Source organism: Nuphar pumila, chromosome 17 (assembly GCF_984573655.1).
Source record: "Nuphar pumila chromosome 17, dmNupPumi1.hap1.1, whole genome shotgun sequence".
NCBI classification, from domain to species: Eukaryota; Viridiplantae; Streptophyta; class Magnoliopsida; order Nymphaeales; family Nymphaeaceae; genus Nuphar; species Nuphar pumila.
In genome coordinates, this window is record NC_143265.1 from 5,611,205 (window position 1) to 5,638,712 (window position 27,508).

The 27,508-nt window shown below is 36.1% G+C and overlaps 1 protein-coding gene across 1 annotated transcript; it reads right to left on the reverse strand.

The window, feature by feature from the left end:
* Window positions 1–763: 763 nt before the first annotated feature.
* LOC149811437 (uncharacterized) lies at window positions 764–26,980 on the reverse strand. Its single transcript, XM_089993933.1, has 14 exons — window positions 26,883–26,980; window positions 26,315–26,388; window positions 25,751–25,825; window positions 24,270–24,348; window positions 23,400–23,467; window positions 3,650–3,751; window positions 3,058–3,147; window positions 2,887–2,961; window positions 2,757–2,789; window positions 2,586–2,666; window positions 1,406–1,468; window positions 1,265–1,330; window positions 1,148–1,192; window positions 764–1,072 (listed from the first exon to the last, which is right to left on the reverse strand). The coding sequence occupies exons 1-14, from the start codon at window positions 26,923–26,925 to the stop codon at window positions 890–892; spliced, it is 1,077 nt and encodes a 358-aa protein (XP_089850059.1). The 5' UTR covers window positions 26,926–26,980; the 3' UTR covers window positions 764–889.
* Between the last annotated feature and the right edge of the window lie 528 nt (window positions 26,981–27,508).

Consider the following 27,508-nt stretch of genomic DNA (forward strand, 5'->3'; position numbering starts at 1 on the left):
CTATAGTTATCATTGTTTGGTCTCTTATAGTATGGTGGTTTGTAGGCATGGATATGGTTTTTCGGTCTAAACACGACCATGACCGAATATTTTCTTTAGATATCTTTTTTTTAGTCTATTTTTCTTCATACTTGGCTCTTCAATAGAGAAATTTTTTTCTCTACGAAGAATAACCGATTTGGTAGACTCAAACTCCAGTCTTAAACCATTGATGAATTGATAAAAATGTTCTACATCAATTTGTCTTTGACAAAATTCTCTGTCTTCGGGACAATGACATTGTAGTTCAAGAAGAGTCAACTCATTCCAAAGGTCGAACAACTCACTAAAGTATTCTCTAAATACTTTTTCCTCCTTGAGTCATAGTGCGTACTTTGTCTTGTAAGTTGCAAATATGAACAATATCTTTAAGAGAATACATTTTTTTGAGATAGTCTCATGCTTTATTTACATATTCAAATTTAGCTAGACTCGAACACTTAATATCAACACTACTAATGAGCCAAGACATAATCTTAGCATAACCCATTCTCCATTCTTTTCATTTTTTCTCATACATGGCCACAGCCTTGATCTTTTCTGTCTTTGTAAGAGGTACTTTCATTTCTCCTTCTATCTTAGTATATATACATATAAATATATACATATAAATATATATTTATATATGTACATTCATTTTTAACAACCATGTCTAGTTTTCTCTTCAAGGTTCTATAACTACATATTTATGGACATAATAGTATTGTATCACTGCTCATTTCTATATAATAAATTAACGTCACTAAATGAACTTGAAAACTACAAAATTCAGTGTTGTACTCAGTACAACAATTTTTGGTTAACTGACAGCAGATTGGCAGGATAACAGTAAATCTCAGCAATATGTACGCTAGTTGAAGGAGTATGTAGTTCTTGTTAGAAATGATGCACTTAAACCAGGGAGCTTCCATCCGAAAAGACCAGAACTTGAGGATGAATTCGATGGCATATCACTACGTGATTCTGAAACAAGGTTTCCATTAGGAACTTCTGACTTTGAGGCCTTTGTTAAATCTGAAATTCCCTGCAAATCCTGCATGCAGAAAGAAAGTGAATGGCAAGTGGGTGAAAGTGAAAAATGAGCATACACGCTTCAGTTTATGCTAACCTTTAGACCAGATGCTGAAGCCGCAGAATGCAAAGGCCGAGACACCTGAAAAAAAAAATCAGTAATTTCAATCATGAGAAGCTGCATGTCTAGCAGAATCAGTACACCTTCACAGACCTTTGGTGACTCTTCAGAAGTTGATGGTGAATCAAGTGCTAGCCTCGTTGATGGCACGGAGACAATCTTAACAAAGAAAAGCACAAAGAAATGTTAATGCAAGGAGACCATAATGGTAGCATGTATGGAAATTATCTTTACCCTGGTGGTTGAGGCGAGGACAGGAGATTCAAGAGCAGGCATTGAGGAGCTGGAAGGCAATTCCTGCGAGAGTTCCATAAACATATCAAGGAAATCCCAAGAAAACATAATCCGGTCCCTATTTTAACAAGTGAATAACCCAAATTTATTAGAAATAGTTTCACTACGAAAATTAATTAGCTAAACTTATTGTCATCACAAAAGAAGGCATTCTTCTGCATATAAAGATTCTCTCTCTCTCTCTCTCTCTCTCTCTCTCTCTCTCTCTCTCTCTCTCTCTCTATATATATATATATATATATATATATATATATATAGAGAGAGAGAGAGAGAGAGAGAGAGAGATGTGTGTGTGTACAAGTTTTTCAAAATGACTTTTCTTTCAAATCTAACAAATGTCCTTGGGTAGAAAATACCAGATACATTTGTCTGTTGGACAAATTTCTCAGAAAGTTAAAAAAAAGTCTGGCAATCAAATGGCCCCTAAAGGAAATAGAAAAGTATTATAGTTCTATCCATTTGACACTAAATCATAATTAAGAAAGCCATCACTACATTTTAGGAAGGTCATTCCTTTATCACAGAACAAAAGTAATTATTTATGATCTATTGTCATTCTTCCAACAAAGCACTAGTTATTAGGATTTGTCATCAATCCAAATGGTAATATTTCTATTTCATTTGGTCAAAATATTAACATCAACAAGGCCAACAGAAAGTTACAGGTTTGAGTACTGCAGGTACATTTTAGGAAGGTCATTCCTTTATCACAGAACAAAAGTAATTATTTATGATCTATTGTCATTCTTCCAACAAAGCACTAGTTATTAGGATTTGTCATCAATCCAAAAGGTAATATTTCTATTTCATTTGGTCAAAATATTAACATCAACAAGGCCAACAGAAAGTTACAGGTTTGAGTACTGCAGGTTCTTCAAAATGCTCCATGTAACCTAGATTGGTGTAATATCACAAGACAGAGAACTGATGCTGAATATGACCCCACAGAGATCCCTCATCATTCCTTTAAATTTTGTTAGTACTCAATAAGATTCAATTTTCATGACCATTGCATTAATATCTTTATACTAGCAAAAACCATCTGCTTGTGAAACATAATATACACACATATGCACCGAAAAAAGAAAATCCAAGAGCAATTCCTCCAAAGAATGTGTACCTGAACTGGTTCTGCATGCCTTCTTTCTTCCAACTTTTGCACAAAGATACATAATTGACGTACACCATCATTTGTGAAATCCTGAATCACATTTGGCCCAGAAGTCATCACAAAGCTTTACTTTCCAAGTCAGAAATCTAATAAAAATACGTAGATCAACAGAAAGCAAACCTGTTTATGTTCTATTCTGCCAATTTTTGTTTTCTGATAAACATGCATAAAAAGAGTGATCAGACTGCGTACTTGTGACTAGGATATTGAATTACAGAACTAAATGTGCAGAAAGAAGACAGCATCTCACCAAACACTGGACAGCACGATGAATAGACTCAATGTCCACGAAAAAAGTACTTAAATCACCCCGTAGTTGAGAAACCTATATAAGGCACACATTTTTTCGTGATCAGACCATATAACAAAAACAGAACAATGCAACAGATTTAACAGCATAAAGCACTCAAGTGATTCACACCTCATTTCTGGTAGCAGCAGTCATTTCAGCACACTCATCTAGATTGTTATCAACACAGTCAATTCTCGAGGACAAGTGCCTCTTTGCTCTCTGCAAATAAAGAATATACTATTCAAAGTCGGCAATATCTGGCAACAAAAGAACGAAAAGGAAAACTTTTACTGAAAAAAGTTTTCATTTCATGTTTATTCTTTAAAATGCAACTGAAAAGGGGTTTTATCACCTTCAAGAAATTTTTCCCATCTTGATAAGAGAATCAATCCTTATTAGGGATTATTTTGGCCTAACCAACCCACGCAAGAAGCCTAGGGTCAACATATCACTGCCAGCAGTCAACTGGTTGACTTGTGAATACTGACTAGCTTGCCTGGCTCATACTGGTCAACATTTGATAGAAACTAGGCACACAAATAAAATTGAAATGCTATAGAAAGTTTTTATTTGGAAGTTTTATCAAGTTCGATCACCCTTTAGGCATAAATTGCAATTAGATACCGTGGCAAAGTTTATTACAAGAATGGACTACACATCCAAATATTGTAATATTCGCCATATCCTAGGAAACAGACTCTGAATTTAAAGATGACCTTACCGAGACAGATAAAGATACTTGATCAAGCTGTTTAGCCATGGTTGTGCAAGCATCCTTGAAGCTGCGTCTTGTAGCTAACCTTAAGTCAGACAGTTTCCAACCCTGAGGACATTTGCACAAACAACATATAAACAAAGGAGTACCACTAGATGCTGTCCCCTAGCTTGCTTATCCAAAAAGGGGCAGAAATGATATACAAAGTTCCTTGACCAAAAGCCACTCCATGTATCACTTGCTTCCCATCAAAAAAATAAAAAACTGAAAACAAAAGACATTCCAACACAAAAAACCAGTGCCCTAATATAGAAAAGAAGAAGAGAAGCAAACATATTCACATCAAAGATATTTCTCAGTATTTCTGATAAGCACATAGTTTTGTGCACACAGGTGCACACACACACACATGGTACAAATGAATAGAAAAACAGAGTCTGGATGGGTTTATCATGTTTCATTTAGTACTGGTCACATCATATCCAGCAATTGTGATGTGAAGACTCATTTTCTTGACAGTTTCAGTTTGATGCAATCTGCATCATTCATTGTTGTCCTTGTTTAAATGTATAATTTAATATTTAAATTTGTTTATCCAAGAATATTTCATGAACCATAATAAACCCATCTATATGGTCTGATCCAAGGTTGTAAGTAGTGTATCGTTACCTGTATCGGTCGGCCCAATAGTAACACCGTATCGTATCATATCGTAAACGTATCATAAATTTTTAATAAAAAAATTCAAAAAAAAATCAAGAAAAATACAAAAAAATAGTAAAAATTCTAAAAAATCATAGCACATGAAATAATGATGAATTGCACATAATACAACCATAAAATCACATAAAGCATTTATGTCTCTATAAGCCGCATAAGACATCATCAAACATCAACTAATATTAAACATCTTGCAATTAGGAAAATACCACAAAAACAAAAACATCTCACAAGAACAAGTTTTTTAATAAAACATGATACATCAATAACCATAATCATCTTCATCATCATTATCTTCTTCTTCTCCTCCTCCTTCGACATCCAAATCGTCTCCAAGATACGTGAGGTCTTCATCATCTACATCTACATCTACATCTTGTGCTCATTCCATGTTAATCCACAGAACCTAAGGTACGTGGGTTCCCTTCTAGCAACCTCTAGACATAAGAAGAACTCGGCCCTCAAGAGGCCTTTTAAACCCAAATTGAAACAAATAGACTTTTGGGTCTTTTTCAGTGCCTCAAACCCGTATCGTACAATGTGGGGTGTATCGTGCGATACAATGCGAGGTGTATCATACGATACAGGTCGATACACTTGATATGGGTACGATACACACTCGTATTGTGATACAAGTGTGTATCGTATCGTAAACCCCAAAAGTAACGATATGTAACAGTACAATATGGCATGATGCAAACAACCTTAGTCTGATCTACTTAAAAATGCATGAGTATGCAAGATTCTTTCCATTGATACAAAAAATCGTGATGCACATCTGTACCCAAGACTTACCTACTATATATGGAGATATTGTCTGTGGAGAAAATGGAAAGGCTCCCAACTTTTTAACAATCAAATGCCATTGAGTGGACATCTGTACACCTTTGAATATACAATTCGAGTAGTCCAGGTTGTACCTATAAATGTCAATGATGGAAGACCGTAGAAACCTCGTTGAATACAATTTCCCTGAAAGATTTAGCCACTTCTAGCAATAGGTTGGGTCAGGTTGGTTGAGGTCAGCCTAGGGTACGGTCAAAATAAATTGAGTTTGGAAAACCTTGGTCCCACCTAGTGTCATGTCATTTTATAGGCAATAAGAATGAGAACCTCACACTTGAAAGATGCAATGTTGACCTATGCAACATGTCATGAACTTACTAATAGAATAAATACAAATCAAAACCTAGAAGGATTAAGTGGGTGTCTCCATGTCATAGAAAAATGTTCCTTTTCCTTGGGACAACACATGATGGTGTGTTGCACACAAACAAGACAGAAGCTTTCTATGCAGAAAGCAACCCCTTCCCCTGCCCATTATTTTCTGCGCTTAGACCCTGTTTACTGCAGAAGCAGTCCAAGCATCACACTTGATGATGTGTATGTATGTCATAGGGACTCGGCCAACCGAGTGCCGCACCCGCATCGACGCAACGCGACGTAGGTGCACGTGCGGGTTCCCCACCCGATGCGGTCAACCAGACCTTGGGTGCGGTCAATGCACCCAGGGTCATTTGTGTCCAATTAAAAAAAATGACCGATGAAAAGGGCTTAGGGGAGGAGGATTAGGGAAAAAAAATTGCCCTAATTTTCCTCCTGCCCTAGTTTTTCTCCCGACGCTGCCGCCGACGCCTTCCGACCTCTCCTCCTCACTCCTCAGGTACTCGCTCTCTCTCTTCTCTCTCACTCACTCTATCTCTCACTCTCACTCGCTCTCCGTCACTCTCACTGCCTCTCTTCTCTCTGTCTCACTCGCTCTGTCTCTCACTGTCTCTTCTCTTTGTCTCTCTCACTCGACCTCTGTCTCTCACTCTCACTCGCTCTCTGTCTCTCACTCTCACTCGCTCTCTGTCTCTCACTCGCTCTCCGTCTCTCACTGTCTCTTCTCTATGTCTCTCTCACTCGACCTCTGCCTCTCACTCGACCTCGCTCTGTAATACCCGTAAAATTTGAGTGATGTTATACATATTGGGCCAGGATCCATTAACCGGATCCAAAAAGAAATATAAATATGAGTATTAAAAATATATATGTAATAGTAATGTATAATAAATAAATAATTAAAAAGTAATATAATAAAAGATTTGGGTAAATGGGGTTTGGATCCATATTGGAGCCAACCAGATCCAGTTTATGGATCCATTACCCGAATTAAGGTGGATCCATATGGATCTGTCAAATGGCAGCCAACCCGGATCCACATTAGAGTGGATCAATAACTAATTATTGACCCGGATCCACGTTAGAGTGGATCTGGTACAACGGCACCGTGGGTCGCGAGACCCGTACCCGTACCCGACCCCATCTTAAAAGATTTAAAGATGAAGAATCGTGCAAGGGGCACGATTCTTGCCCAATACAGAAAGAATGGGGAAGGGTTACAAAGAGGTTGCAACCCAGTTTTTCTGTCATTCTCGGAGAAGGAGGGGACGTTCGCTCGATAAAGGGGAGAAGAGGACCTCACCCTTCGGCAGATCCCCTTTCCGCTCTCATTGTTCTCTCGTCTCTCTCTCGGCTTTTCCCTTCCACCTCGCTGGAGCCTTCTCGCTGGCAACGATCTTGCACTTGCCTGCAGAAGCACCGGCGTCGGAGGAAGCCGACCACCTGCAACTGCTATTGCCGGCGACCTCCTTCTCACAGCGAGGAACTGACGCCGGAAAACCTCCTCTCGCTGAAGCAACCTCCTTCCGTCGTCGGAAAAAGGTAGGATTCTGATGGCTTTTCTTGTTGGGTATCACATGAATCCGGGTTGGATTTGAGGATTTTAGCATTTAAAAGAATGTAGAATTTTCAGTTTTTCCCCTTTTCTTCTAGCTATTCTGTGGGTCGAGTATGGGGCTTGGGGTGTTCTTGGCTGCTGGAAAACCAAAAATGGAAAAAAATGTTGGGTTTTCTAGTGGTTACGAACCCTGCGATTTTCAAATTCCAACAGTTTGGGGATTTCTTGATAAGCCCTAAATCTTGAAATTGGAACAGTTTGGGGGGTTGTTTCTTTCCTTATTTAATTTATTCTATGGAAAAACATTGATGTTCTTGATCGTATGTGCTTTTGATCAGATGGTATTATCTTTTTCATGTTTAGATTCATTCTCTTGAGCGTATGGGTTTCCTGCTCATATATGTTGTTGGTCGGATTGATTCCTATTAGTTAGAGTGATTTCTTTTAACTTAGTGCATTGGCTTCCAAATACTCTGTAAGGCTGTCACTAAAATCAAGGTACATTTGTTTTGATAGCCCAAGGTGGTTGTTACACTCTTACCACACCTCCTTATATTCGTTCTTGGACAGCCGAATGTGTTTGTTTGAGTTTTTGATGAACCGAGCATTGTTGGTTAATATACTGTGCTGGATATGATTGTGGCTGATTGATGATTTCCAGTTGTTTTAAGTCTAGGTTTAATTCAGGAAAATTAGATTAAATCATTGAGTTGGAGATGAAATTGCAATAACTATTGTTTTATCAAGTGTTAGGAATCTGGGTTCTGCAGCGTTGCTTATTCACATGCATGTTAGTGAAAACATTTTATTCCATCTATGTATAACATGATGTATTGAGTTGTTTATAGTTTGTCAGGGCTTTGAAATCTTAAACTTGACTTTCTTAAACAGGAAAACTTCTCAGTGTTCTTAAAGAGGAAAGATTGTTTCTAAAGCTCACATGTAATGCAAGCTGATCTTATACACAGTGTATCCCATACATAATGCCCAAACACAAAAACAATGTAAACATATGGTTTATATGACGATTTGTTGACCGTTAAATACGGGAGTAATATGTTCTTTTATGGATGGTATTAAATCTGAATTCCTATTATTTTGTTGACGATGATTAAATTTGATTATATGACATCTTGTGTTCTGTCATCAAACTGATTTGTTTTAGGTCGATTAATATCCAAGATAACTATATGTCATCTTATTGACTATATCAAATCTGTTTCAAGGTTGAATTAATAATGGTATTTAAATTTGAATGCATATCTTCTCGTTACCTATTATCATGCTGGATTTCAAGTTATTCTATTACCTATGGTTAGACTTGAGTTCTAAGTTAATTTGTTTTCCATCATCAATATTGACTTCAAGTAGTTATGTTGACTGTGACTGGTTTACATGAAATACCATGTGCTTAAACGGCTTTTTGTCAGAAACCGTAATAAATGAATTGCTAGAATGCAGTATGTTAGTAGTGTTGAGGAAGTTGGGGAAATGCCCTGAACTTCAGAACAATAATTAAACAATGAAACCAGTTTTTGAGACTTACCTTGGAGAGGGTAGGTGGTACAAAACTTCGAGGACTTGTGTTGTGTTTCGAGCGTGAAGCGGCTCGTTGGTCCCCGTCCTCGGAGTTAGGGACCAGGACTATCTATGTGTCCTAGGTGGTAGTTTCATGTCTTCTGCAGAAGTTAAGGATACATCTTGTCTTGAGTTGAGCCCTTGAGAGATTCTCTCGGCCATTAGTCGCTCCCTTGGGGATTCAGTCTCAGTTAGAATGTTCGGGTTAATAAAATCTTGAATAATATACCCCCGAACGTTATCTTCTGAGATGGTCACCTGTGCCCATGCGTACCCGCGGGGTAAGATAATTTAAACACAATTTAATGAAATTAGGTATCACAGTGAGTGAAAATACTGGAGGTATTGTGTTTATGTTCTTTAATATGCTGTATATTCTGAGCTTGTGATGATATAAAATTGAGAAATGTGTAAATATAAAGTAGTTGAAGAATTATCTGAGAATTGTACAGGTTATTGTTATAACTGTTGCAATACACATTCATTTGCTTATTAATGTTGCACACGATGCTTTACTTGCTCAGTTAGGGTTGTTGGATAACTATTTACATGCTCATGTATATGAATGTTGGTTTCGGTGGCATAAACTGCTTACTTGTTTAGACATATGTCGAGAATCACCTTTGACACCCACATCACATCCTTGATTCATGATATACCTGCATTTAGAGTTACAGTTTTCCTACTTAGACGTGGTAGTCTAATTCCTATAATTTTTACCATTTTTCAGGTAAACGAGTAGACTTATGAGCGATTGCGGGATGAGGCATTGGATCGCGATTGTTGATTTACTGTTCCAGTGATTCCTTGGGTTGATGGTAAGTTAAATGTTCATATCATAAGGAAATGAAATGCATGTGTTGAGTTTTCTCTCAAAAGTAATGTTCCGAAATGCTTAACCCTATGTTGGTTATTCTTTCCGCTATTATATAAAAAAAAATCACATCAATTTGGGTTAAAATTTTTGGGGCGTTACACGCTCTCTGTCTCTTCCGTGATTATGCGTGTAGTGATTTTCTGCATGAAACACAAACATAAAAAATCATTATGCGTGCAACGATTTTTTGGCTTGCAAAATAGGTTTAGAGTTTAAATATTGTTTGCAGTATTAAAATGATGTAATTTTTCTGTAAACGAGTTAGCTTGAATTTGGCTCAATAGGTCTAGAGTTCAAATGCTATTCCTTTCCGTTTTGAAACAAAAATAGTGGTCTCTCTTCATTTTTGGAAAATAAAAATAGGTCGTATTTATCTCATTTAGCTCAAGCTCATATATATATATATATATATATATATATATATATATATATATATATATATATATATATATATATTTTTTTTTTTTTTTTTTTTTTTTTTTTGCCCTCCCGCACCCAAGGTTTTTTAAAGTGCCGCATCCCCGCACCCGCACTCATGTGACATAGTGTGTTGCATGCTATGTCACATAGGTGCAGGTGCGGATATGGGTACGGTGATGCGGCACTTTAAAAAAAATTGGGTGCGGGGAGGGTGTATATATATAAATATATATAATTTTTAACAGTTTCATGTTAACACTAATGAAATAAAAACAATTATCATATCATCAATTCATCATGCATAAATTCATGCAATAAAAAAATTAACAATCTACCATTCATCATGCACAAATTCACCATTTTAGTCCTTAAAACCAAAAAAATAAAAATTTTATTAAAATAAAACTTTTATTAAAATAAAACTTTTATTAAAATAAAATTTATAAAAAAAACTGGCTGAGCTTAGAACCAAACACAAGCTTAGATTTGGTTCTACTGAACCCAGGACTGGGTTCACCATATCCGAAACCAGCAGGCCTGGGTTTGGCCCTTGCACCAACAAAGGGAGGTGGAGGAAGAAGAAAGAGAGGCGACGTCGAAGGGAGGAGGAGAAGGAAAAATAAGAAGAGAGAAGGAAGAAGAGGAACAGAGAGAGAGAAAGACTTACCGTCGTCGTCGTTCTCGTTGCCGCTACCACCATCAGAAGAGGAGAGGAAGAGTTAGGAAGGTCAAGGATGAGAAGGAGGGGTCAGTGGGGAGGAGTCGTGCCCTAAACACCCCCCCCCCCCTCCCACCATATATTTTTTTTAAAAGGTGAACTAAAATGGACTCAGTCAATTTTGGACACATATAACCCTAGGTGCGGGTTGGTCGCACCTGCACCCACACCTGCGTCATGTCAATGCGGGTGCGACAGGCTCTTGGGCGAGTCCCCGTGACATACTTGCATGCATACTAGGGAGGAGCCTTATGCAGAAACCACACATTCACCCATTATTTTCTGTGTATACACCGTGTTTAATATGAAAACAAAGTCCAACATAAGTTTGGCAACCTATGTCACTTGGGTGCGGGTACAGGTACGGAGGGTACGACACAGCAATTTCAAAAAATATGGGTACGGGGACACGACTCTCTCTCTCTCTCTCTCTCTCTCTCTCTCTCTCTCTCTCTCTCTCTCTCTCTCTCTCTCTATATATATATATATATATATATATATATATAAAAGAAGAGAATTTGATATTTTGAATATAAAAGAAAGTTAAACGAAGTTTTTGAAAAAGAGGAGGAATTTGATATTTTGAATATAAAGAAGTTAAAATGAAATTTTTGAAAAAGAGGAGGAGCTATTGAGATATTTTTTTCTTTTATAATAAAAAGAAAAGAGACCCCCACAACCTCTCTCTCTCTTTTAGTGATCCCTAAACAATAAGGAGCACGAGGAGGAGAAGAAGAAGATGATGAAGGAAAACCGAGGAGAAGAAGGAGAATAAAGAGGGACAATCGAAGAAGGAGGTTGTAATGAAATAAAGATCTTCCACAAAAGCACAAATGCTCACAATAAGTGTCTATTAAAGACACCTTAATCATAACCCACAAAAAGGCACAAATGAGATAACTCAAGAAGAAAAATAATAAGTTTATTTCATTCACATAAAATGCTTAAAAAGCATTGTTACAATGAGAGGGGAGTTACCCCTATTTATGCACATAAGAGAGAGGGAGAGAAAGGTCTTTAAGAGGCTCTAAAGTCCAGCGACTCCATTTGTAGCTGTTGGACTCTCTCCAACAACTTTTTAAACTAGTCAACATGAAAATGTTGACTAGTTTGAATCTAGTTCAAAAAGAACTAGACATTCTAAAAAGACAAGAAAAAAAAAGAAAAGTAATATATAAATATATAAATATATAAAAACAATAAATTTATTTCATTCACATAAAATGCTCAAAAAGCATTGTTACAATGAGAGGGGAGTTACCCCTATTTATACACATAAGAGAGAAGGAGAGAAATGCCTTTAAGAGGCTCTAAAGGAGGCATTGGAGCTAGTCCAACGGCTCTATTTATAGCCGTTGGACTAGCTCCAACGGCTCTTTAAACTAGTCAACATGAAAATGTTGACTAGTTTGAATCTAGTTAAAAAAGAACTAGACATCCTAAAAAGACAAAAAAATAAATAAATAAAAGGAAAAATATAAATAATATATAAATATATATGTATTATATATAATTATATACCTATACATTTATGTATATAAACTTTTTAACACTCTCCCTCAAACTTACGGTACAATGAGCGAAAGTTTGTTTAAGAGGAAATGAAATATAGCAGCAGCGAGAGGTTTGGTGAAGAAATCTGTTAATTGGTATTCTGATGTAACATAAGGCAGATCAATGGTCCCATGTAGATGTGAAAATCTCTATAAAAAGAGATTTTGTATATAAACACAATACTAAAAGCACGAAGTGCACAAAGGCACAAAGGAGAACTCTCACAAGTGCACAAAGGCACGGATACAAATGCACAAGAGCATAAAAAAATATCAACTTCAATATATTGGATCCCAAGAGGAACTTTACAAAAGCATAAGAAAACTAGAAGGGGAGCACCCCTTTATATACATGTTGGAGGAATGGGGGGCCTCCAACGTATGTGTTGTGGGGCCCCCATATTATAAAAGATAAAAAAGGAAAAAAGGAAAAAGGAAAAACTAAAAGAAATAAAAATATAAAAAAATACAGTCATATACTCAAATGAGAATATGCACAAAATGAGAAATAACCAAAATACCCTTTATCGGGTTTGAAAAATATATTTTTATATATATACTTAGATAGATACATATATATATATATAACAAGAACATTACATTTTAACACCCCCCTCAAACTTAGGGTGACATAACAGTAAGTTTGCCAAGAAGAAAGTGAAATCTTGGAGAACACAGCGCTTTGGTGAAGAAGTCTGTCAGCTGGTATTCTGATGTAACATATGGAAGCTTCATGGTTCTTCTTAAGTATTCTTCACGAACATAGTGGCAGTCCATCTCAATATGCTTTGTGCGCTCATGAAACGTATGATTTTTGACAATGTAAATTGCACTTTTATTATCACAACATAGTTTTTTGGGCCCTTGAACTTGAATATTCATATCTTCCAGCAAGCTGTGAATCCAAACAATCTCCATGGTAGTAGATGTCATGGCTCTGTATTCGGCTTCTGTCGATGAAAGCGAGACATTCTGTTGTTTCTTGCATTTCCAAGAAATTAAAGATTCTCCTAAAAAAATGCAGAAACCAGTGGTGGAGTGACGGTTATTCGGGTCACCTCCCCAATCAGAGTCAGTATAAGCAATTAAATTTAATTCAGAAGAAGAAGATAGAAATACTCACTTGTTTACTGTACCCTTTATGTATCTGATGATGCGGAGAATGACGCCCATATGAACTGTAGTAGGTGCATGTTGAAATTGACTAGCAACATGTACTGCATGAGAAATATCAGGCCTGGTAATGCTGAGATACGTTAAAGATCCAACCAATTGCCGGTAAGGTGTGGGATCTTTTAGGAGAATCCCATCATCAATCTTCATCTTCAAACCTACTATTACAGGAGTTTCACAGACCTTGTCATCTGTGATTCCTGATCTATCAAGAATCTCACAAGCAAATTTAGTTTGAGACAAAAAATAGCTTTTGTGAGAATAGGCAACCTCAATTCCCAAAAAATATGTCAGAAATCCCAAGTCCGACATTTCAAATTTTGAAGTCAAGATAGATTTAATACTCTTGATTCCTTTGGTATCATCACCTGTTATTAACATATTATCAATATATAACAGTAATATAACAACCTCTGCATTAGATTTCTTAACAAACAATGCAGTGTCAGTATAGTATGAAGAGAAACCATTTTCAGTCATTATATTGTTAAACCTATCGTGCCAAGCTTTGAGAGCTTGTTTCAAACCATAAAGAGCTTTACGAAGATGAAGGACTTTATTTTTATGAATTTTCATACCAGGTGAAGCATCCATGTAGACTTCTTCATTAAGATCATAATTTGAAAAGGCATTTTTGTCATCCATTTGGTAAATATTTTATTTTCTAATAGAAGCAATGGTGATGAGACATCTGACAGTAATCATACGAACTACTGGAACAAATGTCTCTTCATAGTCAATCTCATATTCTTGACTATACCCTTTAGCTACTAGACGAGCTTTATACCTTTCAAGAGATCCATCACTCTTGGTTTTGACTTTGAACACCCATCGGCATCCTATAGTTTTCTTTCCACTGGGAAGCGTTTGAAATTCCTAAGTGTTGGTTTTCCTAAGCGCTTTGAGTTCACTCTCCATGGCTTCTTTCCATTCAATACACCGTTTGGCTTCTTCAAAAAAATTTGGTTCAAAATATGAGTGAATGACACTTAAGTAAGCCTGATATTTAGGAGAGAAAGAATCAAAGGAAACGAATCTAGAGGGAGTTCTTCTAGTTCTTTTGGTTCTTCTAGGGTTTGAATCATGTGTGGAAATAGATTTGCTAGGTTTACTATATTGCTCAATAGCACTTCTAAAGGTGCATCTATCTCTATGAGTATAGGTGATAGGGTCTCTAGTTATATGTTCTTCTTGAGAGGTAGTAGGGTTACAGTTATTGTTGATTTCAACCACTTCATTGTCACTGTTATATATTGATTCATCATCACTAGAGATGTCATCTTTAGATAATAGATAAAAAAAAAGGAATAGTCGGCATTTTCTAAATGAGATTCATTTTTTTCAAAACCACTATCATTTTCCAAAAATGTTACATTCCTTGAGACATATAACTTATCATTTTTAGTATCATAACATCAAAACCCTTTTTAGGTTTCGGAATAGCCAAGAAAAGCACAATAAATGGCTTTTGCTGAGAGTTTATCATTTTTATCTGCAAGGACAAAGCACTTACAACCAAAAACTCTCAATCTATTATAATCGGGTTTTTTTTATATAGAGTTTTAAAAGGAGAGATTTTATCTAAATTCTTGGATGGAAGACGATTAATAAGATAAACGGAGGCAAGAGCCGCCTCGGCCCAAAAAATTTTTGGAATACTTTGGGAAATAAGAAGGGTTCTAGTGGTTTCAATGATATGCCTATGCTTCCTTTCGGCCAAACCATTTTGTTGTGGGGTCTTAGGACACGATCTTTGATGGACAATATCATAGTCTTCAAGGTATTTCTTAAATTCATTAGATAAATATTCACCTCCGGAATCGGTCCTAAATATCTTTAAATTACTATTAAATTGATTTTTGATCCTCATATGATATGATTTAAAACATGTAAAGACTTCATACTTATGTTTGAGAAAATATATCTAACAAAATCGTGAAAAGTCATCCACAAAAATAACGGGTGTCGGTCTCCAAACATCTGAATGAACAATTTCAAAAGGTTTAGTGGTAAGCATAGATCTTTGTTCAATAGGCATACTTCTCATTTTTCCAAGAATACAATCATTATAAGAGAGAGTACTTTTACAAAGATTTTTAGCAAAGTCCAAATAGGACAACTTGGTGATATTGGGATGACCAAGTCTTTTGTGCCAAACATTTATGTCTTTATGTTGGGCAACATTATAAAAGGGGGTTTTAGGAATTTGAAGAGAGTCCACATAGTATAAGTCTCCCTTCCTAGAGTCTTCCCCAATCAACCTCCCGGGTCGGTGATCCTATATTAAACATTTATTAGATGAGAATTGAATGTCACACCCAAGGTCCGAGAGTTGAGAGACGGAAAGTAAGTTCAAATTCAATTTTTGTATAAATCTAATTTTAGGAATAAAGAAGTTTTGGGTTTTAAAATTTCTAATTCCCTTAATTTCAAGAGAAGTGCCATCCGCGGTTAAAACAAAAGATGGAGACGAACTTTCAAAATATTCAGAAAGAGAGGAAATATTTGGAGACATATGAAATGAAGCACCGGAATCTAAAAGCCAAAAAGTTTTACCTAGAGGAGAAGTAGACACAGCGTCACCGAAAATAGCTCCCTTAAGAAGGGGTTGAAGAGCTTCCACAATTTGATTTAGACATAGAGCTCCATTTGTAGATTTCTCTTTTTGTGGTTGAGATGTGGTGGCCATTACGAGTAATTTCTTTCACTTAGGACAAACCGGTTTGATATGACTCGTCTCTTTGCAAAAGTGACACACAATTTTGCTATAGTCCCTCCTTCCGCCTTAACCACCTTGATTTTGGCTTTTAAAATGAGGAGGTTTATATGTCCTCAAGTTGTTTCTGGACCTAGAAACAACATTTACTCCATTACACTCATCTTGATTTGTGGCCATTGCAAGAACACTTGGATTTTGCTTGCTAATGCCCATACGTGTTTCCTCTCCACTTAATTTGGTAATGACGTCTTCAAGAGAATGAGAGGTGGACGATAGGAGAGAAGATATAATTTGCTCAAACTCGGGCCTTAGCCCATTCAAAAAGTTGAAAAATCGATCTTCTTCAAGTTGTTTATGACGAAGCTCTATGGCTTCTCCACTCCACTTAGGTTCGAGCATAGCAAGCTCATCCCAAATGGAAGAGAGTTCGGCAAAATATTCTCTTATAGTCATCTCCCCTTGAAGAAGGGTTATCGCCCTCTTTTGGAGGTAATACTTATGGGATAAGTCTCTAGAAGTGTATATCTTCTCAAGGTACTCCCACGCTTGAGAAGCCTTTTTAAACTCTATAATATTGGTGTTGATTCTAGTCTCAACGAAGGAGAAGATCCACGACAAGATCTCGAAGTTTTTTATTTTCCACTTTTCATGTTTTTTGCTATATTCTTCAAGAGCCTTAGTTCTTTCATCTCCATCAAGAATTTTGATTTCTCCTCTTTCAACAAAAGTAATTTTAAGCTCCGGTTCCGGAATTGAGCCTTGAACATAACCCCAAAGCCATTTTCCTTTAATATGGGCTTCCATATTTCCGGCCGACACGTGATAATTGGAGTCATTGAACTTAAAGCCAAGAAAGAAATTAGAGTCTTTTTCACCCATTAGAGAGATAAGATCAGATAAAAGAATACGTACCACAATAAGATTTTAAATCTTACTTGTAGTAATCTTCTAAAATATTGGATAAAGAGAAGTCTTCACGCCAATTACAAGAAAGTTGAAGGCACGCTTTTCGAGGCACTCGGTATTGTGAAGAACCGCAAGATTTTCTTTCTCAAGCAACCTCGCTCTGATACCATGTAAAAATCTCTATAAAAAGAGATTTTGTGTATAAACACAATGCTAGAAGCACGAAGTGCACAAAGGTGAAAAGTAGTGTTTTCTCGGTTCCGGGTCATGGATCTGAAGATCCAGGACCCGTGACATCCACTTCTTCATTAATGGCATTATGTAATATTGTTTATTGTAATGAGGGGTATTTTAGTACCCTAAAATTTTGTAATCACTTGTTAATATGAAGGAATACACAGCAGCCGACCCTATTGCTGAAGGGGTATCGGCTTCTCCCATCTAGTGACATACAGTCATATTCTCGAATGAGAATATGCGCAAAATGAGAAGTGACTGAAATACCCTTTATCGGGTTTGAAATATATATATATATATATATATATATATATATATATATATATATATATATATATATATATATATATATATATATATCTCTATATATATATATATCTCTCTCTATATATATAAGAATATATATATATATATAACAAGAACGTTACATTTTAAGAGTAGATACTCCTATCTCACATAATGACAATCTATTTCGATATGTTTGGTGTGTTCATGAAATATTTGATTACTGACAATTTAGATTGCACACTTGTTGTCATAGCACATGCATGAGGCTTTTGTCACTTCAACTCCCATGTCAGTCAACGATCTTCTTAGTTGGGCTACCTCCATCGTTGTGGCCATGGCTCGGTATTCAACTTCAGTTGACGAAAGAGAAACTTTTGTTGCTTCTTGCACCGCCACGAAATCAAGGATTCACTTAAAAAAACACAAAAATCAGTGGTTGAGTGATTGTTATTGGGATCACCTTCCCAGTAAGCATTAGTATAAGCAATCAAATCTAATGAAGATGAAGCAGACAAGAAAAGGCCTTGAGAAAGAGAGGACTTAATGTATCTAATAATACGCAAAACTGCTCCCATGTAAACAGAAATGGGAGCGTGCTTAAATTGACTAGCTCTATGTACAACATGTGTTATATCAGGTCTAGTAATTGAGAGATAGGAAAGTGCTCCAATAAGTTGTCCGTAAGGATTGAGATCTTCAAGAGGTTCTCCATTATCAATTTGCACTTTGTTGTTAACAACCTCTGGAGTATCAACTCTCTTATTATCTGTGATTCTGGACCTATAAACAATATCAAAAGCAAACTTAGATTGAGATAATAAGTAACATCGAGGAGAATAAACAACTTCAATTTCTAAAAAATATCTCAATAAACCTAGATCAATCATTTCAAAATGATTTTTAAGAAGTTTTTAATGTTTTCAATTCCCTGTTTGTCTCTTTCGGCGATGATCATGTCATCCACATAAATAAGAAGACTAATAATCCTAGAATCAAAAATCTTAACAAACAAATCAATGTTAGTCAGACAAGTTCTGAATCCAATATCGACAATAACATGACTAAACCTATCATACCAAGCTTTTGGTGTTTGTTTAAGACCATAAAGAGCTTTTTCTAAACGAAGAGTTTTACTGTTAGGAATATTTATACCAGGTGGGTGCCTACATATATACTTCATTGACTAGGTTTCTATTGAGAAAAACATTTTTGACATCCATTTGAAATATAGATCATTTTCTAACAGAAGTTAAGGCTATTAAGGTCCTAATTGTGGTCATCCTGGCAACTGAAGCAAAAAAAAATGTAATTTATGCTATACTCTTGGTAATATCCCTTGGCCACTAATCTGGCTTTATATCTTCCAAGAGTTTCATCACTCTTGGTTTTAATCTTATAAACCCACCTACAACCTATAGGTTTCTTTCCTTGTAGAATATCTTGAATAGTTTAAGTGTTAGCTTTTTCTAAGGCTTCTAATTATGCCTTGATGGCTTCTATCCATTCAATATGTTCTTTGGCTTGAGCATAGGATGAAGGTTTTATATACGAGTGTATTAATGCAATGAATGGCTTATATTTGGGAGAAAAAGATTCGTAGGACACAAATTTATCGGGAGGTTTAGAGACTCTAGATGACCTTCTATTTTGTACTTCTGAATATTTTTCTAGTGCACATGAAGATTAGATTCCCTATGTCTGGAGTATTGCAAACAAATGGTGTCCCTACGGGTTTGTTCTTCATTAATTATATTTTGTTCAGTATCTATAATATGTTGACCATCATCAAGGTCACATTCATAGTCACAACTGACAGACTTTGAAGTCAAATCTATTAGAAAGGAAAACACGGTTACTTCCTTGGCCTTTTCAAAATAAAAAAAGCTTTCCTTTTTCAAGAAGGATACATTTCTTAACACATACAATTTTCTGTTTTTAATATCAAAACACCTATAGCCTTTTTGGTTATCTGCATAACTTAGGAAAGCACAAGGAATGGCACAGGGAGAGAGTTTATCATTCTTGTTAGTGAAGACAAAACATTTGCATCCAAAAACTCTTAATCTAGAGTAATTAGTAGTTAATTTAATAAGTTTTTCAATTGGGGTTATATTTTTTAAAAAAGAAGATGGCATTCGGTTAATGAGATAGATAGCAATTAGGGCTGCTTCAACCCAAAATTCTTTTGGTATTTGGTTTGCTATGAATAAGGTCTTAGTAGTTTCCATAATGTGTATGTGTTTTCATTCGGTCAAACCATTTTGTTGTGGTGTGTGAGGGCAAGATCTTTGATGTGTAATGCCATGTAAATTGAGATAATCCTTAAATTCTTTTGATAAAAATTCTCTCCCCGAGTCAGTGTGAAAAATGAAAATATCATTTTGAAAATTATTTTTAATCATTTTGTAAAATATTTGAAAATGCAAAAAGAGCTCTGATTTATGTTTAAGGAAGTAGATCTAAGTATGCCTAGAGAAATCATCGAAAAAATTTACATAATATATGTATCCACCTTTTGATATGACTGGTGCGGGACCCCAAACATCTGAATGTATTAACTCAAGTGGCATAGATGAAACAAAAGTTCTACCATGGAATGGTGTTCCCTTCATTTTACCAAGAATACAATCTTTACAAGCAAATTTTTCATAATTATAAAATTTTTCAAAACTTGAAAAATATTGGATTTTGGATAATATGAGGATGACCAAGTCTTTTGTGCCACAGATCCAAGTCCAATTTCTGAACACTATAACAAAAAATATTTTTGGGTAATTCCAAAAAATCCATATAGTAGAGTCCTCCTTCTCTATAGCCTTCTCCAATCAGCTTCCCTGACTGACGATCCTGTCATGAGAAGAGAAGGAGATATTACACCCATAGTCAGATATTTGAGAGACAGACAAAAGGTTTAAATTTAATTTGAGAATATATCTAACTTTTGGAATAAAGAATTTTTTTGAGTTTTGAAAATTTTTGAAATTTCCTATTCTTTTTATTTCAAGAGATGTACCATTGGCTGTGAAAATATTTTACACGCTTAAGTTGTTATGACATTCGGACAAACTATTACTATTTGGCATCATACGACAAAGAAACACCAGAGTCAAGAAGCCAAGAAGAGTTACCAGGATCAGAAAAGGATGAAACAGCTGCTCTGGTTGAGGCTTCAATTGAGGAAGATGCTCCTTTGAGAAGAGGTTGAAGAATTTTCATTAGTTGCGTCATAGATACGGGTGCATCTTGATTGCCTTGGTCTTTTGCTTCTTGTGATGAACCGACTGATGCAACTATCTTTTCATCTCTTTTTAATTTGGGGCATTGAGGCTTATAATGTCCTGGTTTATGACAATGGTGACAAATCACTCTTTTTTTGTCATAATCATTGCCTTGTCTACCGAAATGAGGCGGCCTATAAGTGCACATATAATTTTTCGGTCTACATATGGCTAGAACGGAATCCTCTTCATTCTTTTGAGTATGCTTTTTTAGCCTATTCTTCTCCATTGTTAATTCCTCAATAGTGTCAAGAATAGAGGGAATTTTTCCTCTATGTAGAAGGGTCGATTTTGTGGTTTCAAATTTCGGCCTTAACCCATTTACAAATTAGTAAAAATGTTTCATATCGAGTTGGTTTTGGCGAAATTCGATATCTTCGGAACAATGTCACTTTGGCTCAAGAAGAGCCAACTATTCCCAAAGTTCGGACAATTCATTATAGTATTATCTAATACTTTTGTCCCTTTGGGTCATAATTCGCACCTTGTCTTATAAATTGCATACATGTGCAATATCTTTAAGGGAATGCATATTTCTAAGGCATTCCCAAGCCTTATTGGCATGCTCAAACTTTGCAAGACTAAAGCATTTATTGATATCAACGCTATTAATTAGCCAAGACATGATCTTGGTATGCCCTATCCTCCATTCTTTCCATTTTTTCTCATATATAGCTAATACCTTGGTTTTCTCTCCTTCTGTGAGAGGTAACTCTTTCTCATTTTCAATTTTTGTGAGAATTAATTTTGGTTCTGAATCGAAACCATCTACTAACCCCCACAACCCTTTCTCCCAAATGTGGTGTTTCGTAACTGAAGTCCACATCACATAATTTGTATCATTTAGTTTTACGGGCATGATGGTGACTTTATCATTATCATTCATTCAAGGGTCAGGGAGAGAGAAAGGAGATGAGAGAAAGAAAGAAGAGAAAAATATGAGAGAGGAGAAAGAGCAAGAACACAGTCATGATTCAACAATCTTTGAGTAGTCAACGATCTTTCGAATCACTTCTTTCTTCAACTATGTAAGCACAAGAATACTTGAATCACGAACAAGGAGACAAATCAACTTCTTGCTAAAAAAAGCACAAAAAACAAAGCAGCAACTTTCCATGATCTAGAAGCTTCCAAGCTCTAATACCATGTAATGAAATGAAGATCTTCCACAAAAGCACAAATGCTCACAAGAAGTGTCCATTAAAGACACCTTAATCATAACCCACAAAAGGGCACAAATGTGAGAACTCAAGAAGAAAAATAATAAATTTATTTCATTCACATAAAATGCTTAAAAAGCATTGTTACAATGAGAGGGGTGTTACCCCTATTTATACACATAAGAGAGAGGGAGAGAAATGCCTTTAAGAGGCTCTAAAGGAGTCGTTGGAGCTAGTCCATCGGCTCTACTTATAGCCGTTGGACTAGCTCCAATGACTCTTTAAACTAGTCAACATGAAAATGTTGACTAATTTGAGTCTAGTTCAAAAAGAACTAGACATCCTAAAAAGACAAAAATAAATAAAAAGAAAAAATATAAATAATATATATTATATATATACCTATACATTTATGTATATAAACTTTTTAACAGAGGTATCTCTCTCCCCTTCTTCTTGTTATTTTCGTGTAATCGAAGGTGAAAAGGTTTTGAAAAAAGGGCGTGAGGAAGTAGAAGGTTTCGAGAGAGACCAGGGAGAGAGAGAGTTGATGGTTTTTTTTGGGAGGGGGAGTGAGTTTGCTTTTATTTTTTTGAGTTCCGGGTCTGATATAGACCCGACCCGGTGCGGTGTGGGACCCGACTCACGACGTACCCACACTGTGCCCGGTACATGTACCTGTGTCAACACAGGTACGGAAGCCCATTTGGCATGTCGCAGTAACATAGTTGGCAACACTTTCCCATGAATTTTCATGTGAAGAATGGGCAGTTGGAATGCAAATGCCCCATAAATGAATATAGAATTTTATTCCTTCATACAATTGCATAGTCTTAGTCTCATTATAATTTTGTTTATTATCATCTAATATCAAATGTATTAGAAAAATCTCAAATATGATATAGATGTAAATGCACTTAGGAAACAACAAAACCTTTTTAATCAGGACTGGGAAAGGAATGTGCTGACTTTCCTTTAAATAAAATAAGGATTAGAACTGCCTAAACCCCAAACTGAACTTTAGTCTTATACTTTTGAACCCTTACATGACCAAATACCAATTTGATCAGTCAGGAGCAGATCAGATCAACCCAGCAGGCCATGGGTTGGGTCAGGTTTTTTTGCCAGCCCCATGCTAGTGAGCCATATGATTCAGATTGAATAAATATGGATATTAAGATATAAATTCTTAAAAGATTGTCCTAGTGTAATCTGGACTTCCAATCATTTGTCCTCCAAAAACATATCCAAGCATACCATCAGTTTGATTAGAAATACACTGATAAGGTACATGGTCCAAAGAAAAATGATACACATGATTTATTCATTAGCAACAATATTGCGAAAGCATGTGGGGACAGGCACATGCAAGAACTCACACATGCATGCACACTCTATAGTCAATACCTTCCACCAGATATAACCATATCCAACAATACCAACAACAAGAACAGGGACAGTATATGTTGAAGCACCTGCAAATCAAATGCAGTAATTATCCAATCTTGAAAACCCACTTTTAAGTAAGCACTAATATCCTATCTTGCAAACCCACTTGTGTACACAGACACACACATGCACATACACACACAGTCAGTAACATACTGTGCATCTAAATATAGCAAGAAGCATAAACTATCAGTGGGTCCATGTGTCCCACTGAGCAGGAATCCATTTAGACCCTCTGCTAACATTCAGCTTGAACAAGGGCCAGAAACCACCCCAAACATGGTAAGGGCACAACAACATAGAAACAGTAGGGAACAACCTTGTCAATTAACTACATTATAGGTACCAAAGCACGTTTAAATTTTCTAGAACATATTGTGTTGGGCCTGTTGGCAGAGCATGGAACTTATTGTGTTATCAAAATAAAAAACATGCTGCAAGTGAGGCTGTATGCAGAATTATGATGATTCTTATAGTTGCTATCTGCATCTGCACACCTACCCACCTTCACTTGTGGGCCTGCACCTGCACTTTCCATGCACATGCATGAGCCGAAAATATTTTTTTTCTTGATAGCAGTATTTTTACTTTCTGCTTGTGATGTCAGAAACCATTAGTTGACCAACAATCAAAATTCAACTAAGAAGCTTTGCACATTTCTTAAATTACTGGAATCTATCTCTCCAGAGCAAACAAATAGTTGTGTTGTTATTACGAAAACACGTCATTCATTACTTGATATGAACCGTGTACGCAGCTTCCCTGATTAACATATCCAGAAGTTCTAATGCAATCAAGATATGTGTCAGGATAATCAAATTTACCAACCTGATCTAGAACTTCCAGTAATAACTGTAATTGATCTTGACGATGCAAACTGCTGTATCTCAGCTCTTAAACTATCTACCTGTGAAAACAGTGTAATTGCATCATAGTTAGTAAGACACACTTCTTAGAATTAGAATAACATTTAGCTAAACATGTTGCCATGTTGGAAACAGATAAAAGAAAAATTACACATACAATGTACTTCTACACATGCCTCAAAAGCCAAATCAGCCTACAGGGGAACTCTTAAAAACTTGTGTTGCTGACAACTAGGTTCTACTGTCCAATAAAGGCAGGCTGGGTAGGTAAGGTAACATAAAACCAGGAAATTGCTGGAGTAAACACATGAGCTATTTGACATAGGATGTCAAACAACAACTTATCACCCTACTGTACTCAGATCATTGGACATTATATGATGCCACTTAGAGACGTACAACCTTCCCGTCTGAAAAAATATGCGTCAAATTTTTATGTTATTTATCTTATTTTTACAATGCTGGTGATCTGAAACCAACTTCCATCACATCATCCAGTAGTTCTTTTTAGCATATTACCTCTCACATTCACTAGAAGTGATCGAGTTGACACCCATAGAAGTTAAAAGAAACTTCATTCAGACTTCCCAATGAACCTATGTGAGAAACCATGATCTAGGTGATCTTAAGCCTACTTCCATCACATCAGCCAATAGTTGATTTTAGCATATCGCACTCACATTCATTAGAAGCGCTTCAAGTTGATGTCCATAGATGTTCTAAGAAACTGCATTCAGACTTTCAATTAACTAATGGGAAGCCATGATCCATGTCTTGGACTGAAACATAACTTAAGACTCAACCTTCAGTCGAGCATCCTAATGGTCAAAAAATTCAGTAGGTTGCTAGAAAATGAGGGAGAAAATTGGATCAAATAAGACTAATAGTCACCATAATTAATTTTTGATAAAGTTTTATTATAACTAGATCAAATAAGACCAACAGTAGAAGGCAAAAGAATAGTTTACCCTTTTATTTTGTATTGGCTGTTTCATTCTTTCTTTAATAGAAGGCATATAATAATTTTTCTGGTGATTCCTTGTCACCCATTCTTTCTTTTCTGACTAATAATAAAAGTTTATTTCATTCTTTAAAAAATAAAAAGAGAAGACCAATAGCAAGCATGTAGTGGTATGATGTCCTTATCACTAGTATTTGACGAAAAAGATTTTCAAGTTTAAAATAGGTGTGCCCTATCAAACAAGCATATTCAATTTAAGCATAAAACACTGTTCACCAACATTGAGCTTCTATTTCTTTGCACTGCATTATCTTGAGAATTTCATGAAATAATCTTAAAAACTACTTTTTTTAAGAGTCAACTACACAGCAAATGAAAATATGCAATGTGTAGAACATGATCATTGTGGAAGCAACATATGATGCAGAACACAGTTTATTCATATCGCAAGAGACAATAATGCACAAGCTAAAAAAGGAAACCTGTGCCATCAGAGAATCATTTTGTGGCTTGCTCTTTGACGTAGAATCATCCTGCTGGAGATGCTTGAAAACAATCTGAAATCAGAGCATAACAAGTTGGAAAGGATTTTAACAAGAGTTTTTCTATATGAGTGTCAGAAAAGAAATTACATGCATCAGGGCTCATGTAACACATTTAGAAACAAGAACAATCAAAAAGCCAAATGTTGACAATGGAACAACAGTGTAGCTCGAGTGTACAGATAAGACATTCACAAACATGTATCATGTACGCAAACAATTATCGGAATTATACAGATGAAATCAATTACAACTCATGCACTGTAAAGCATTAGGATTCAGAATCTGTGATCACCCCTACCAATATTAAAAGTTACAATAACTACATGAAAGAAAACAGCATAATACATTCAAACTGAACTGGAATTTGTACAAAATATCTGTTGTATAACTACAATCAATCTAAGGTGCACCATCCTATCAGAATTCACGTCAGCAGTTAACATGAAAACTTGTCGTAATTCAAGTAATCTGTGCACCTCTTAATGTAATCGAAATAGATACCTTCAGGGCCCCAGAAAAGAAGTCAGAGACTTTGGATGGGCCACCATCCTTTGCAAGCACTGATCCAAGAAAACCTACAAAACCAATGTGAATTCAAAAAATAAGGTTCATTCCAGCTAATTAACAAGAACCCACTTATTCAGTATCCACCAATAAGGGAAATTGAAGTGGGGAAGAGAGAGAGAGATGAATTACAAAATTGTTGGTGGCATTCTGTTCACGAATTCGATGAAACCAACGACTCCCAAAACAACAAACCAAACAAACACTCAAACCAAAAATAGGGAGAAAAGATTCAACAGAGCAAACGCCTGATATTCGAATAAACAACACTTCGAATTCGAACTGTATCATCGGAGGAAAAAACAAAACAAAGGAATCCGGAGATGGTTATCAATTGTTCTCTCTAGACAAACCCAAAATACGAGGACCAATGAACAGAGTCATCGATCGTTTGATAGCTCAAGGGTTTCATGGTCCCCAGTAGTTCATTCCTCCGTCATCTCAAAACCCCAAGTACCCACAAAGCATCAAGCAAAGAAGCAAATGGAGAGAGAGAGAGAGGGACCTGCTCCGACGATGATGGTGAGTTTGCCCAACGTGATCGCCATCGCATTCTTTCACGACGCAACGGCCCTCACCATTGTCTTAGTCAGAGAGAGAGAGAGAGAGAGAGAGAGATGGGTGCAGCAGTTGTCTTGTTTGGAGGGCTTCTCTCACTACTCGTCACAAAGATACGTGGGGAAGAAGATACGCGATGCGGATTCGGCTCAAATTTGGAATTTATTTTTTCTGAAAAATAAGATATGAAGACGTAAACTTTTAATTTTTTTGACCAATAAAAAGCCAAACTTTTGCACTTTATTAAAAAAATTTTTTTCATTAAAATATTATTAAGAACATTAACATAATGGCTATACGTGTTACTGTGTCCCAGCGTGCTAGACCATGGCGTGTCCCTGTGACACGCTCTCTCTCTTATGCATGGCCGTTTGGTCTGACTTCGGCCATGGTAGGTTTGGCTGGTTATGTGCAATGCCACGATGCAATGCAGGGGCGGAATAGAAGAAACGGGTTCAAAAAGGTTCATTTGGATTAATTTTATGTGTTGAAATTTTTATTTTGTATTTGGATATTGGGTTTCAAGTATTGAATCCATATATAATTAAAAAGTTAATCATGATAACAATTGAT

Coding starts and splice junctions, on each gene's coding strand:
- LOC149811437 (XM_089993933.1), bottom strand. CDS start 26,925: ATGGCGATCACGTTGGGCAAACTCACCATCATCGTCGGAGCAG. Junction 3,148..3,649: donor AAGTATCTTTATCTGTCTCG/GTAAGGTCATCT, acceptor CTTTATTTGCAG/AGAGCAAAGAGGCACTTGTC. Junction 2,962..3,057: donor CTGCTGCTACCAGAAATGAG/GTGTGAATCACT, acceptor TGCCTTATATAG/GTTTCTCAACTACGGGGTGA.